The sequence below is a fragment of the Leptodactylus fuscus genome, chromosome 1 (assembly GCF_031893055.1).
Source record: "Leptodactylus fuscus isolate aLepFus1 chromosome 1, aLepFus1.hap2, whole genome shotgun sequence".
Taxonomy (NCBI): domain Eukaryota; kingdom Metazoa; phylum Chordata; class Amphibia; order Anura; family Leptodactylidae; genus Leptodactylus; species Leptodactylus fuscus.
In genome coordinates this window covers 358,758,881-358,775,380 of record NC_134265.1, presented here as the reverse complement: position 1 = coordinate 358,775,380, position 16,500 = coordinate 358,758,881, and the positions used below count along the sequence as shown (strand labels likewise).

Genomic DNA, 16,500 nt, shown 5'->3' with positions numbered 1-16,500 from the left:
TGCCTGGGCAATTGAAGTCACACAGGGGAGGAACTTCTCCGTTTTCTCAATAAAGAAATCAAATCCTGACTTTCTCTGTGACAACTCTAAATCAGAACCATGGTGTCCAACAACAGGAAGAACATGGTGTCTGCGCTGCGTCCATTAGGGCTGAAAGTGTTTTCAAAGTTCTCCATTGCAAGACATCCTAAAAATGGCCAGGAAACTTTGCATGCACTTCAGCCACTCGTACACCGCTATGCACACCTTCCTTGAATTGAAGTGGCAGAACGGCCTCCCTCAACATAGGCGACATTTGCATCAGTTGGAATTCCATCCTCCATATGTTGGACCGAATGTATGAACGGAGTAAGGCCATAAATGACTTACTGATGATTCAAGCAGACAGAGGTACTCCCCTGTGTGACTTGAATGTTAGCCAAGTGGCAGCTCATGTGTGACACCTGCCATTTAATCGTGTCATTTGAGAAGGCCACTTTATTTGTCAATTGCCAGGACTACGGGATGAACAACTTCATCCCGCTGATTCATATCTTGGAAAAGATGCTGGTAAATCTGACTGGTCAGCGCAGACGAGATACCTAAATCTCACGGCCACATGAGCCCTGTGGGGGCTGAACTGGAGAAGGAGGAGGAGGTCATTGGAGCACAAGCAATGTGTAGCCAAATGGGTGGTTTTTCTACACAGGCAACAGGAGAGAAGAAGCAGCCAGAAGAGTGAGAGGGAGATGAGGAAGATGAGGCAAATTACCCAAACACATTGTGGCAGTATGCAGTGGACATGGATGCAGGGAGTCCCTCCGAGTCACTTGTGCAAATGGCCCAATGCCTGCTCACTTACTTGCGTAGTGACAGCAGAATTGTCACAATTTGGCAGATGGACGAATACTGGCTATCCACCATGTTAGATCCTTGGGGGCCTTTTTTACACTCGGGAGAGGGGGAACAAACTGAACTACTATAAAGACATCCTATTTCATCAGTTGGCCGCTGCCTAGCTGTGCCATCGACCAACATCTTGCAAGTATTATGTGTGTGTGTGTGTGTGTGTGTGGGGGGGGGGGGGGGCTGGGCTCTAACCTTGCATTGCTATGGCTGCTGTTGGGGATGGGTGGGCAAGAGCAGTACCAACTCTGTCAGCATCGGCCTGAGCCTAGAGTTGCAGCTTTCTACCAACACATATTGAAGAAACTACCAACAGCTAGATACAGAGCAGAACCTGAACCAGCAGGTGGTAGCATACTTGGAGTGCACCATGCCACCCGGCAACAAAGATCCACTGGACTACGGGGAAGACAAACTGAATTTTTGGCCGCAACTGGCTGAGTTTGCCCTGGAAAAGCTCTCCTGCTGGCAAGTAATGTGGAATCAGAACAGCATGGGCTATGGTTAACCATAGTTTGACATTAGAGCAGATGTTTAGTTTGGCAGGGGTCATAGTTACCCCAAAGGAGAACTTGCCTGTCCACCCAAAATGTGGAGAAACTGACCTTTGTCAAGATGAATCAGGTGTGGATCAGCCAGGATTTCCACCAACCAATGCCTGATGCATCAGATTAAACCATCCATTCTGATCACCCAAACCTTTACACAAGAGACTGGTTTCTTCTGGCTACCTGCCTCAGCTACTATTATAATGCATCTACCAGCCTGATGCCACACATCTGATGCTGAGTGCTTTTTCTTACAGCCACTATCGTAGGCGGATAATGTTTGTGCCACCTCCCCATTTTGACACCAAATGACTCTATGGCCTCCTCATGCTGCTGCCACCTCAACATTATGTCACCTTGCCACTCTGTGGCCTCAAAAGGCACCTGCCAACTCCTCATGATTTTAACTTGCCACTCTGTGGCCACCTCATGCTGCTACCACCTCCGCATTATGACACCTTGCCACTCTTTGACCCCCTCATACTTCTGCCACCTCCCAACTCTGGTAACTGGGTCACTCCAGTGCCTCCTAAGGCTGCTGACACCTCCATATTTTGTCACGTTGCAATTCTGTGGCAATTCCTTACCACTTTGGTGTTTTTTCATGCTGCTTCCATTTCCCAACTCTGTCAATGGTAAAGAAACGACCAACAGCACCTTGGGATCTTTGGACTACAAGATGGTGAACCAGGGCGGCCTGATGCACAAACATCGCGCTCATCAAAACGTAGTGTAGACAGGTAGAAGGTAAACTTATAGATGACAGGTATCTTCCACTGAGGTGGCTGGTGTCTATAAGGTGACTTGTTAGGGAACCCTGGAACGGGGACACAAGAGACAGTGAGCCCTAAGCTTATGCCCCCCGCTCTCCCTTCCTATTGTCAGGCCCTATACTATGTAATAGGATACCACGAAGACGTTCCCTCCCTGAGTATGTGACACACAAAACGCAGACAAGACGAACAACAACAATGGGAAGTCAACTTAGCCAAGGGTCAGTAACAGTCGGGCAATACAGTACCAAATCGGAGTCCAAGAAGAGAAGTCAGTGAGGAAAGCCAAAGGTCAAGTATAATAGAGTAATCAAAAACAGCGAAAGTCAGAGCAGGTATGCGCACGGCAATAACAAGCACTGGTGTGAATGGGAACCAAGGCTAAATAGGGAGGAAGAACCCGCCCATGGAGTTCACAGAAAGGCAGCTGTCAATCACAGGGCAAGGCCAGATTAACCACTTAATGGACAGAGGCAACCTTGGCAGAAGACGGGTGTGGTGCAAATCCAATTAAGGACTAGAGCCGTGTTCACACAGTGCAACTAAAAACTTTAAGCAGATTCTCAAACTGCACGCGCCTCCTGCGCCGCAGCATGCGAGCAGAGGGTGGTGCAGTGACCCGAACAGGCAGAGATGTTACATGACTGGCTGGAGTATGGAAACGGGACGGGATTTAGATATTGTTGCAAACCCGGGCCTATAATCCAGTCCTGGTTTTGCTGGCTGACCCAAGTGGTCAGCTATTAAAGAACTGAGGCTGCCCAAGGGAATGTAGTGCGGCCGTCTCTTGTAGGAGAAACCTGTTGTACACACTGCCCAGTTATCGACCTGACTTGCTTGACCACGGATTTTCTACTCACGTATCTGCGTGTATTCTCTTGATTAGGTGGCACAACAAGAAAAATAGAAGAGACTCTCACTTTATACGGTTGTCTGAGGAACACAACGGCCTTAAACGTATTTAAATACCCTATTTCCAGGTACAGGGCTTTGGGGCAGCTGGTGTCAAATACGTGACCTCTCAACGACAGCGTATGCAAACTTTGGAGTCTCTGTGTGGGAATCTGGGTTCTGATATAGAGTATACACACTTGAAAAAAGGGTTGATCCTGAAACTCTTTTGGCGGTGTCGTGTATTTTTTTTGTAGCAAACTGCAATTAGCTGAATTGTCCTGCAGTTTAATATAATATATTAACATATATTCATAACAGTCGTGAAGCCATGTCATTTACTGAGATAAAAAGTAGCCGATAATCCAGGTTACAAACTATCTATGTGCCAAATTTCATCCAAATCCATCGAGCTGTTTTTGCGTGCTCGAATAACAAACATCCAAAGACCCAAACATTCACAGTTATAAAATTAGTAGGATATATATTCAGTCCTATGAAAAAGTTTGTGCCCCCCTATTAATCTTAACCATTTTTAGTTCTAAATATTTTGGTGTTTGCAGCAGCCATTTCAGTCTGATATATCTAATAACTGATGGACACAGTAATATTTCAGGATAGAAATGAGGTTTATTGTACTAACAGAGAATATACAATATGCATTAAACCAAAATTTGACTGGTGGAAAAGTATGGGCACCTCAACAGAAAAGTGCCAGTAATATTTAGTAGCTCCTCCTTTTGCCTCTGGTCGCTTCCTGTAGCTTTTAATCAGTTCCTGGATCCTGGATGAAGGGATTTTGGACCATTCCTCTTTACAAAACAATTCGCGTTCAGTTAAGTTTGATGGTCGCTGAGCATGGACAGCCCGCTTCCAATCATCCCACAGATGTTCAATGATATTCAGGTCTGGGGACTGGGATGGCCATTCCAGAACATTGTAATTGTTCCTCTGCATGAATGCCTGAGTCGATTTGGCGCGGTGTTTTAGATCATTGTCTTGCTGAAATATCCATCCCCGGCGTAACTTCAACTTCATCACTGATTCTTGAACATTATTCTCAAGAATCTGCTGATACTGAGTGGAATCCATGTGACCCTCAACTTTAACAAGATTCCCGGTGCCGGCATTGGCCACACAGCCCCAAAGCATGATGGAACCTCCACCAAATTTTACAGTGGGCAGCAAGTGTTTTTCTTGGAATGCTGTTTTTTTGGACGCCATGCATAACGCCTTTTTGTATGACCAAACAACTCAATCTTTGTTTCATCAGTCCACAAGACCTTCTTCCAAAATGAAGTTGGCTTGTCCAAATGTGCTTTTGCATACCTCAGGTGACTCTTTTTGTGGCGTGCTTGCAGAAACAGCTTCTTTTTCATCACTCTCCCATACAGCTTCTCCTTGTGCAAAGTGCGCTGTATTTTTGACCGATGCACAGTGACACCATCTGCAGCAAGATGATGCTGCAGCTCTTTGGAGGTGGTCTGTGGATTGTCCTTGACTCTTCTCACCATTCTTCTTCTCTGCCTTTCTGATATTTTTCTTGGCCTGCCACTTCTGGGCTAAACAAGAACTGTCCCTGTGGTCTTCCATTTCCTTTCTATGTTCCTCACAGTGGAAACTGACAGGTTAAATTTCTGAGACAACTTTTTGTATCCTTCCCCAGAACAACTATGTTGAACAATTTTTATTTTCAGATCATTTGAGAGTTGTATTGAGTAGCCCATGATGCCGCTCTTCAGAGGAGATTCAAATAGGAGAACAACTTGCAATTGGCCACCTTAAATTCCTTTTCTCATGATTGGATACAACTGGCTATGACATTCAAAGCTCACTGAGGTCACAAAACCAATTTTGTGCTTCAGTAAGTCAGTAAAAAGTAGTTAGTTAAATTTTTGCACCAGTCAAATTTTGGTTTAATGCATATTGCGCATTTTCTGTTAGTACAATAAACCTCATTTCAATCCTGAAATATTACTGTGTCCATCAGTTATTAGATATATCAAACTGAAATGGCTGCTGCAAACACCAAAATATTTAGAACTAATAATGATTAAGATTAATAGGGGGGCCCAAACTTTTTCATAGGACTGTATGTTAACAACATCCTGTCTATCCCTGTGTTCTGTGTTTTCAGTTTATTCTCTCTAAAACTCCTCTAAACTCAGCCTGTACAGAATGATTGTTGTCTCTTCTGTCTTGTACAGATCAGTTATGGAGCCACCGACCCCTCATTATCTGATAGACTCCTCTATCCACATGTTTTCCGGACAGTCCAAAATAGCCACATCCACAATATGGCGGTCACTGAACTGTTGGAGCACTTTGGCTGGACCTGGGTTGGGATTTTAGTGTCGGATAATGATACCGGACAGAAAGAACTGCAGATACTGAGAACGTACATGAGAGAGCGTGGGATCTGTGTGGCCTTCACCATAAAACTTACAGAGGAGAATACAAGATATAATGAGGGGACGTTACGTTTATTAAATATTCCACGAGTCAGAGTCATTATAATGTGCGGGACCTTCACTATGTATGCAGCTGATTTATTAGATTACTATGAACTTGCATTTGTGAACAGAACGCTCATCCTCTCTCCGTCCTGGTTCTCTAATACTGCCCTTCTAGGTGGATTGTACGTACCAATAAATGTAAGTCTAGCCGTGGAGCTTTCATCACAACCTTTATATGCAGTGGAAAAAATTATGATAAAAAATAAGAAATCTCATGAATATTCTGATTACTATACCCAGAAAAAAATGGAGGCAATATTTGAAAATGTTGATAAAGATTTCTACTTTGAATGGTATAGACTACCAAGTCTGAGGAGTTTACTCTCATCGGGGGTTTCTCCAAGATTGTATAATGCAGTAGAAGTTCTCGTCAAAGCTCTCCATGAAATATTCTTGTTTGTAAAAGACAAATATCCAGAAAATCCAATAACCGGACTTACACAATACAGACAGAAGTTACAGCGCCACCTACAGAGGATGAAGAATCCACTGGATCCAATGAGACCTTCCTATTACTTTAATGAACAGAGGGAAGCCATACATGGATATAAGATAATAAACTGGATATTCTCAGATAAGGCCACACATGGGATTGAAATAGGAAATTTTACCCCATGGGCTGTCAGTGGTCAGAAGCTTCACATAGATACCCTGTCTATAACATGGAGACACACACAGGAGGTAAGAAGCCTTCCATTATACATGTGATTATGTAAAGACCCCTCAAGTCCTCAATCTTTTTTTGTTTTCTAATCTTTATCTTATTTATGTCCAAAACCCCATAAGGGTAAGTTCACATTGAGGAATTTGCTGAGGAATTGGCTGCACAGATTGTTTTTAATGGGTGGTGGAAATCGCAGCAGAACATTGAAAAAATAAGCGCCCTGACAATCTTGTAGCAAATTGTTAATAAAGATGAAAACACAAAGACTGAGCGGCACATAGCTTATCTGAATAATACTAATAGTAAATAGAAGTCAGGTATCGCGTATAGCGACCACATCATCTGCGCAGGCGCGGTAGTCCAGCGGACCGTGTATACTGTGTATAACAGTGCTCACATTCTGTACTTGTTCAGAGCACATGTGTGTAGGAAAGGTCGACCACGTACGCACGATAGCTCTAACTGTCTGGAGATTGCGATCTCTTTACAGTGATAGTACGGGTCTTCTACTGGCGGCTTGTTTGATGTTGGAGCTAGCGCTTGTGGATTTACGGTTTTAAGGTGAATATAGTAGTCTATTTGTGCAGACTAAATATATATACACACATTTCCATATCCGTGCTGTACAGTAAAAATATAATGCTGTGAATAACATAACCATACACAGTACATACCCATACATACATATATAGATATAAAGAGTCTATAATTTTATGGGTAGGTGAATGTTCACAGTTAGAGATAGAATATCAAAAATAAAATCCAGCAGAGGTATTTTCTTACCCTGTTTTTGGATGCTCAGCATCACAGTTTATCTGTACCTGGTAAGATACTACCACACCAAAGAAGAAGAAACTTAGCAGACACTCCAAAGCGAAGACCAAATTCCCATATGGGGTTAAAGGGAAAAACCCTGAAAATTTCGATGTGATATTACTCTTAGAGGTGGACGCAAGACAAACTGATTTGGTAGCAAAGCCATTCCACAATCTGCTGCCTGTGACTCATAAACTGCAAGGAAGTTGCTGGTGCTGATGATTTTCCTTCTACTATTTGTAGCTGTGGCATTGTCAGAGGTGACTAAGTGAGATGACTTTGGAGTTGGTAGCGGCCTTCTGGGCAGTCATGTGACTAGCACTGGTAGCCAGCTGACTTAAAGCTGTGACAAGCTAGGTATAAGGCTATCCTGAAAATATGGAGCAGTCTGCTAGCAATACTTGTCAATATACAGTATAAGCAGTGAGGCATACAGTCTTCTATGCTTGTAAGTATGAGCATGCACACAGAAGCCTGCTGTGATTGATCTAAACCAATGTGGTTGACATTATCATCACCTCTACACATATAAACTATGAACTCTTCCTCTGACTGTGAAATATAAATTTTCCACCTATGTATAAAAAAAATCCTCCTCCTTATAAAATTTAGAAGTCTAAGGAACACCGTGACACAGATCCAGTTTCTCAACTTCGTCCGTTTTTTCTTGCACATAAGATTGTCCATGGGGATCGAAAACAGCTCCAGGATGACTATTTTTTCATTATTTATTAAGAAAGAAGCGCACAAGAAAATCACATGGGGTCCTCCTGGTTTTTCATAGACATCCAAAGCAGCATATGCCCGACTTTACTGGAATGGGTACACATATGATTGTTAATTTCCCAGTTTCATAACACTAGCTTTCAGCTGCTCCAGTATACGTACAATCATCACTAGCTGGTTGGATACTGAACCATACTAAACTCTTTCTTGTACCCCTGATGGCAGTGGGTACTAGGGTAATAATGGGAGAAGGTTATAGTTAACCTACTTAGGGGCTAACAATAAGCCCCACTTTAGTAAGAGTTGCTGTCAGACAGCAGATATTTCTAAGGTAATATTCATAAATAAAAAAATGACCCTCATTGACCATTGTATTACAAATTTAAAAATTATTAAATCTGCAAAAAAGAACAGAAATAAAAAAACGGTAAAACAAAACTAACAAACAAAAATAAGCAATCATCGTGTTCACTTGTGGTCCAGTGTCGCCTCCTTTCATGGAATAAACCAGCCAACCATATTTTAGTGGCAGGTTTACATAACGTGATAGGGTTACTAGAGTTCATTGACCACACAGCTCTAGTAGCCCTCAAGATATACAGATATACAGATCCTGTAAACTCTTACTGAAGGGCTGAATCATGATCATGGCAACACTGCAATTAACCTGTTTTTTTTTTTAGCAATCATGGATTCCATCATTTACATGGAAACATTTGCAGCAACATTAAATAATGCTCAGTGCTGCTTATCTAGCACAGTGGGTTGTGCAGGGGCGGCCTAAGCAATTCTTTTAAATGAACTGGCTGGACCCAAAACAAAAGAAAGTTTGAGAGATTCACCCAAGGCCACTCAGGAATCCAACATTGCATCATCCATTTATATTTATGTAGTGTTATGTGCTGATATAAACTCTTGGTCTAGATTCATGAGTATATGCCATTCTCATTTAGGGCTTCCTGTCTGATTATCCACTGACATTCTCTGTTACATATATAAAAAAGTTCTGCTTTCATAACTCCTTCCCATAGAATTATGTATATATACACTGTGCTGATAGGTGGAGAGTATGGAAAGGGCTCAGAACAGGTACATACTTTATCATACTTCAGCATCCACCACTAATAGTTGATCATTAATAGAGATGAGCGAGTAGTGAAATATTCGATTTTAGATATTCATTTTGAGTAGACCTTCAATATTCGACTATTCGACCGAATATCAAATCCCATTATAGTCTATGGGGAAAAAATGCTCATTTCAGGGGAAACCACAATTCGACTAAGGAGAGGAACCAAGTCCACAATGACGCCCCAATAAATGATGCCAACACCTCTGATATGCAACTGGGACAGCAGGGGAAGCATGCCTGGGGGCATCTAACATGCCCAAGTCCCAGGATTACCCCGCTATCACGGCCTATCAACTAGACACTTTCCAAACTCAATAGAACTTTTATGGAATGTGGAAAAATACTTGGAAACCTTCTTTCCTCTACATTAATATGGACAGAAACACAAATTTAAACCTAAAGAAACATTAGCATGCGCTCATCACAATTCCTGACTTGACAGCTGCATTAAGCAGGGTGCAGGGTACAACGCAGACCAGGCCCGAGCACCAGAAACAGGTGTTGCAAGGGCTAGCGGATAATGCTTCCAGTAGCTTTTCTACCAGCCAGTCAGCCACTACCTGCAGTCGTGTTCATACCCAAGAGTCTGCCCCCCTTTACTCCCAACATGCCCAATCTTCCCAACAGAGTCATCCCACCTTTGCCCCCTCCCAGGATCTGTTTTTGGGTCCTTTTCTACTCTTCGACTCTGTTCAACCACTTCACAAATCCAAGGAGTTAACAGATGAATTTCTCTGTCCTGATGCCCAAACACTGGAGCATCCGCCGTCTCCTGCCGATTTTGTGGTTGTGGACCCGCAACCAGTGTTTCTCGGCCTCAGTGATGAGGCCGAGAAACAGTTGACATCAGGGCAGGCTGTGGATATGTGCGGTTTGCAGTAACAGCAGTGTAAGCAATTGGAAGAGGAGATGGTGGATGAGGAGGCCACCGACCCAACCTGGACAGGGGTGATGTATAGCATGGAAAGCAGTGTAGATATGGAGGCAAGCGCAGCACCAAAAAAGGTGGCTAGAGGCAGAGGCCTGTCCAGAGGCACAGGACAGCTGCTTCACAGAAGCCAGGCCAGAGACAGCAAGGTCCAAGATGTTTCCTGTACTAGCCACTCGCCGAAAAGTCACCCATCGAGGCCACATCCCTCTATGGTGTGTAAATTTTTCAACGTATGTGGGGAGGACAAACTGAGTGGAATTTGCACACTGTGCAACTCAAAACTGAATAGGGTCTCTGAGAAAAGCAACCTGAGCACCTCAGCCATCATTTGTATGGCAAGCACTGGGCTCAGTCAGAGAAAGCAAACGCAGGACAATCGTCGGCCGGCGTTGCTGACACTGACTCTTCTGCGGTTTCCAGTGCTGACGCTGCAGTCCAGACCACCAACCAGGACACCTCCACATCTGCCTCTGACACTTTGGGGATTTCACCCTCATCCTCCCCTTTTCCTGCCTCTGCTCCTTTTGCCTGCACCATCATACGCCTCTTCCCAGCAAATCTCCATCTCCCAGGTGTTTGATCGCAGGCAGAAGTACAACGCAACTCACCCACATGCCCAAGCCTTAAACGGCCACATCTCAAAACTGCTGGCCCTGGAAATGTTGGCGTTTCTGCTTGTGGAGACTCAGGCCTTATGACAGCTGTGGCTCCTTGCTATGCTGCCCCTAGCCGTCACTACTTCTCTTGGTGTGCCGTCCCCGCCTTGCACCAGCACGTTTCCCATAAGATCAGACGGGCCCTGAGTTCTGCCCCAGTGTGACTTGCACCAGCATCGTTTACAGTCTCAGCCCCATTCTGTTGCTTCAGCCCAGGTATATACTGTATACCAGCACTGCGGAATTTCAGCCCTAAAAAGTGGTTTTGAGAACTTTCTGCAGGATGAACCTATACGTTGATGGTGTCTATAGACTCATCAAGCAGTGTTGCTGTTTTCAGACTCTTTCCTGCCTAGCAGAAGCTAAATTTTCTCTCTGACCCTCAGCATTGTATCTCTCTATCTATCCCAGCCGCAAAAGACACGAACATGGCTGCCACTATTCTTATAGATCCGAGGTGACCTGATTTAGCTAGCCAATGACTTTTTCCTTTTTTTTCGATGCTTACATTGTCGTAATTCCTGCCCCACTTGCCCTGCACAGTTATTGGTGCAAAAAAGCGCCAGGGAAGGTGGGAGGGCATACAAATTTTTACTGCGTTTACCGCGTGGTATTCGATTGGAAATAAATAATTCGAATAACATAATATTCGATCGAATATCTACTCGATCGAACGGTATTCGCTCATCTCTAATCATTAACCCTTCTTCTTCCAGATACTTATAGTGAGGACTAGATGATGTACTTCATTACCTCTATCATACTTATATGTCTATGCTGTGTCACTCCAGTAAAGGTTCTTGTCTTCTCCCTCAGATCCCAGTATCTCGCTGCTCAGAGCCATGTTTACCTGGAAGCAGGAAGAAGACAAGAGAAACAATTCACACCTGCTGCTATGACTGCATGCCATGTTCAGAAGGAGAGATCTCCAATATAACCGGTATAAGGTAGAAGTAGTAGTACTGTCTTACCAGTGTGATGATGGTCTAGTAGGAGTAGTAGTACTGTCTTACCAGTGTGATGATGTTCTAGTAGGAGTAGTAGTACTGTCTTACCAGTGTGATGATGGTCTAGTAGGAGTAGTAGTAATGTCTTACCAGTGTGATGATGGTCTAGTAGGAGTAGTAGTACTGTCTTACCAGTGTGTTGATGTTCTAGTAGGAGTAGTAGTACTGTCTTACCAGTAAGGATAATAGATAGATAGATAGATAGATAGATAGATAGATAGATAGATAAATAGATGTAGTAAATGTTATATAAAATATGAACTGTTATGGGTTTTCTCTACAGATGCCGATAACTGCATGAAATGTCAAAGTGACGAATGGTCTAATAAGAAGAGAGATCGATGTCTGCCCAAGGTAATGGAATTCATTTCTTACCATAATGACACCATTGCTTCTGTATCTTCCTTTGTTTCGCTCTTCGGATGTCTTGTGACTATCTTCATACTTGTAATATTTATTTCCTACCGGGACACCCCCATTGTTAAAGCTAATAACCGGAACCTGAGTTATCTTCTCCTGGTCTCCATCATCCTCAGCTTCCTCTCTGTCTTCTTGTTTCTTGGCCGTCCCAGTGATGTCACTTGTAGATTACGTGAAACCAGTTTTGGAGTTTTCTTCTCAGTGGCCGTCTCTTCACTTCTGGCCAAGACTGTTATAGTCTGTGTTGCTTTTAAGTCCACCAAGCCTGGAAGCCCCTGGAGAAAATGGCTGAGTGTGAAGCTGCCCTATACCATAGTGTTGTTGTGTTCTTCCTTCCAAGTTGTCATCTGTGTTCTGTGGTTGTCTATTTCTCCCCCATTCCAGGACCTGGACACTCAGTCTTATCCTGAGAAGATCATCATTCAGTGTAATGAGGGCTCAGATCTCTGGTTCTACTCCATGTTGGGTTATATGGGGCTCCTGGCTGCTGTCAGCTTTCTTCTGGCTTTCATGGTGAGGACATTACCGGACAGTTTTAATGAGGCCAAGTACATCACCTTCAGCATGCTGCTGTTCTGTAGTGTCTGGATGGCCATGATCCCGGCTTATCTGAGCACCAGAGGGAAATACATGGTGGCCGTGGAGATATTTGCAGTAATGGCTTCCAGTGCTGGACTTTTAGCTTGTGTGTTTTTCCCCAAATGTTTTATCATTTTATTTAGACCTGAAATGAACAGAAAAACTGATCTGCTGGGGAGAAGAAGGGAAATAACTGAAGAATAACCCCCTGATAATAGGGATAGACCCTGAACGCTTAGAAACCATATTATACTAAAATTAAAGTTCTTCTTTCTCTACTGTATGAACAAAATATATAAATTGTCTCCAGTAATTTCTTTTCTTTATAAGATCTTCGATACTTTTACAATAGTTTATGTGGAAGTTAGAAATCTGTGTCATATTTCTTTGGTGTATGATTATGGTGGACATTGTTGGATAAGATACCTCGGGAGGTCTTGTCCTGCTGGAGCAGGAGGACTTTGGGCTTGATTAACTAGTAGTTGCTTGGGTAGTTAAACTTGGATATAATTGTAAAGATGGCCTGTATCCAGGGGGGTTAATCTTCAACAAACTGTGTTCATGTATGAAGAAGAGGAAATAGGGCTGTTGACAGCGGGAGACCCTCAAGTTCTGTCAGACTAGCTATGGGCTCCTTAAATATATCTTTGTCCCAAAGACTTACTTGTATAGAGATATGTGCAGAGTTCCCAGATGTGTGGATAACAGGTGTTAGGGGCCCAGGTGTTGTCGTAGGCCTAATTAAGAGTTGGAATATATTGAGGTTGGGAAACAGACACCTAGGTATCTTTATCATAACATCAAAATTAGCTTGAAAAAAAAAAAAAAAACAATATACAAGCAATATATTCATGGCAACTTGTATAATGGTTTGTAATATCCCAGTTATCCATCCACCTATTCCCTTGAACCAATTAGCAGGATTCAAAAAGGAAAAAATGTTGGACCACCAGCTATCTTCATTTTGTAGAAACTCCTTCTCATACCCTTCCCTTAGTTTGTATATATCCTCTAATTTTTATTTTCCTTTAATATTACCTTCTGGCTCGATATTATGGCAACAGGTAGGTCCCACCACCTGATACATTCCACCCTGGGCCGCAGTAACATAATCTAGTACCAGGGTGTGTTGGTTGGTGACTTTGATCAACTGGTTTTGTACCACTATGGTGGTATTAAGTACGCCTAAGATACCCCATATTTGATCATCTAAGTAATCGGTGGCCTCTACCAATTGATCCCACATCTGCATAATCACTGGATAAACAAGGACTGTGCTGACTATTTTGTTCCCTGTGCTCATTTGGACCAGGTGGAGTCTACCACCTTTCCCAGGGATGTTATCAGCTGCTCTCTTGTACAGAGTGTGTTCAGGTATGGCTCTTGCATTTAGTCTATCAACTACAAAGGTGGCAGGAGTGAGTCCTTTAAGAAAGCATAAAACATGTAATGTCCATCTTTTCATTCTTCAGGAACTTTTTTACAATGGGAAGCGTGTATCCAGGTAGATTTTCCCTTCAATTTGACTGAAGTGGCAGCTGTCAGCAGCACTTGGAAGGGACTGTCATATCTGGGTTTAAAAGACTTCCTGGTATGTCTTTTCACGACCACCCAATCACCAGGCTGCAAGCTATGTGTTCCTGAAAATAAATCAGAAGGGTCTGGAATAGGAGAAAACACCTGTTTATGTGTTGCTTTTAGTCTTTGACACAGGCTCTGGACACAGCTAGCAGTACTATCATAATTGAGGTGTAAAGTCTGGGAAAATACATCCCGAGTCTAGGCACACTTCCAAAAAACACCTCGAATGGTGGCAGACCTGTCTTTCTATTAGGAGTGGTCCTCACTGAGTATAATGCTAGAGACAGGCACTCTGGCCAGGGCCTTCTTGTCTTTGGTGTGCATTTGGTGGATGTCTTAACTACCTGTCCTCCGGGCTCATCTCCAAAATCGGTTGGCGAATGGATCGGTACACTATCGACTGCACATTGAATGATTATCGATGCCCCACGTTGAGCTGCCAATTTCTGTTAGGGGCTCAAGACCCCCCCGAGTTATGTTGTCATAGGCCTAATTAAGAGTTGGAATATATCGAGCTCGGGAAACAGACAGTCAGACACCTAGGTATCGTGAATGAAATGTTTCACTTTATTGTTCAGCAGCGTAGGATTATATAGGAAGCACATTTATATAAAGGTCACATAACCCGACATCTAAATATGGTCTCATGGATCCGGTAGCACGTAGCATATATTGTCACATACATATATATTTTTTCAACTCAACATCTGCCAACTTATACGACAGTTAGCAGGACATCCTTGATAAGCACAAAATGTTACATATACCACAGCACTGAGCATCAACGGTCATGTACACCACAAAACCTCGTATCTACAGTTTTTAGAATGATAACAGACTACGTCTAACCACTGGTGCACAGCAATCTATAGATCAGCAGAATGAATATAACTGCTAGCGTGCAGTCTGAGACTTGTGGTTTTGCTGTCCAACTGACTTTTACTATATTGTCTCTTAACAAAAGAGAAAGCTTATTTTAACCCTTACAAGGCCCTTGGGGTGAGTTGAGCCTTGCACCAGCAGAGTATTAGGCCCTTGGGGTGAGTTGAGCCTTGCACCAGCAGAGTATTAGGCCCTTTAAGTGAGTTCAGCCTTGCACCAACAGAGGTTCAGGCCCTTTAAGTGAGTTGAGCCTTGCACCAGCAAAGTATCAGGCTCTTTAAGTCAGTTCAGCTTTACACCAGCAGAGTTTTTGGTGAGTTTGGTGAAAGGGTGCCAGTACACCCACAAGTTAGCCTTTTTGGTGTGACAGAGTATACACAAAGAATCACATCTGTCACTTGCTGATCGACTCTTCTACTTGTAACTTCATAATAGAACCTGTGTGTGTATGTTTTCTTTTGAGTTCAAGTTTGATTTCTGTTTCCTATATTGTCACAATTTTTGAAAAATGAAATCTGGTGAACTATAGAGATGAGCGAACGGCGTTCGATCAAATTTGATATTCAATCGAATATCAGGCTGCTTGAGATATTCAATTCCAATCGAACACCAGGTGACAAACTCACTAAAAGTTTGATTCCCTTCCCACCTTCCCTGGCGCGTTTTTTGCACCAATAACTGTGCAGGGGAGGTGGGACAGGAACTAGGACAACGTAGGCATCGGAAAAAAATTGGAAAAAGTAATTGGCTGGCTAAATTTGACCTCCAATTTGTACGAATAGTGGATTTCAGATCCGGGTCATATGAGACTGTGAACTATGTGACTGTGAGACAGTGATGTACAGGCAGGGTTAGCTAGGGATTACCTTTATTTAGGGGGAATGTTACTCAAACAGCTCTTTGGGGCTCTATCTGGTCGGGATCCCTGTCAGCTTGCAATATGCGGGAGCTGACTTTTTCTCATAGGAATGCATTGACCAGCGTTGATTGGCTGAATGCCATAAAATGTACAGCATTCGGCCAATCAATGCTAATTCTGCCGGAGGAGGCAGAGTCTAAAATTGGTCCACAGCAGTCTCCATTGTGGTCCGATCTCAGGTATAGCAGAGTTTACACAGCTCTGCTACACCTGAGACTCAGCAGAGCTGGCTGTGTGCTGAGCTCTGCTACACCAGAGATGCAGCAGAGCTTGCTGTGCACTGAGCTCTGCTACACCAGAGATGCAGCAGAGCTGGCCGTGCGCTGAGCTCTGCTACACCTGAGATGCAGCAGAGCAGGCCGTGCGCTGAACCCTGCTACATCTGAAATGCAGCAGAGCCGACCGTGCGCTGAACCCTGCTACATCTGAGATGTAGCAGACCCGACCGTGTGCTGAACTCTGCTACGTCTGAAATGCAGCAGAGCTGACCTAGCGCTTAACCCTGCTACATCTGAGATGCAGCAGAGCTGACTGTGCGCTGAACCCCAAGAAATATGGAAGAGTTCTCCACAGG

General features: G+C 43.5%; 1 protein-coding gene across 1 annotated transcript; it reads left to right on the top strand.

Annotated features, from left to right (window-relative positions):
- Window positions 1-598: 598 nt before the first annotated feature.
- Window positions 599-12,748, top strand: LOC142185410 (vomeronasal type-2 receptor 116-like). Its single transcript, XM_075260871.1, has 7 exons — window positions 599-717; window positions 1,189-1,353; window positions 1,814-1,938; window positions 3,093-3,163; window positions 5,305-6,294; window positions 11,355-11,478; window positions 11,829-12,748. Exons 1-7 carry the CDS (start codon window positions 599-601, stop codon window positions 12,746-12,748), a joined length of 2,514 nt encoding a protein of 837 aa, XP_075116972.1.
- The last annotated feature ends 3,752 nt before the right edge of the window (window positions 12,749-16,500 follow it).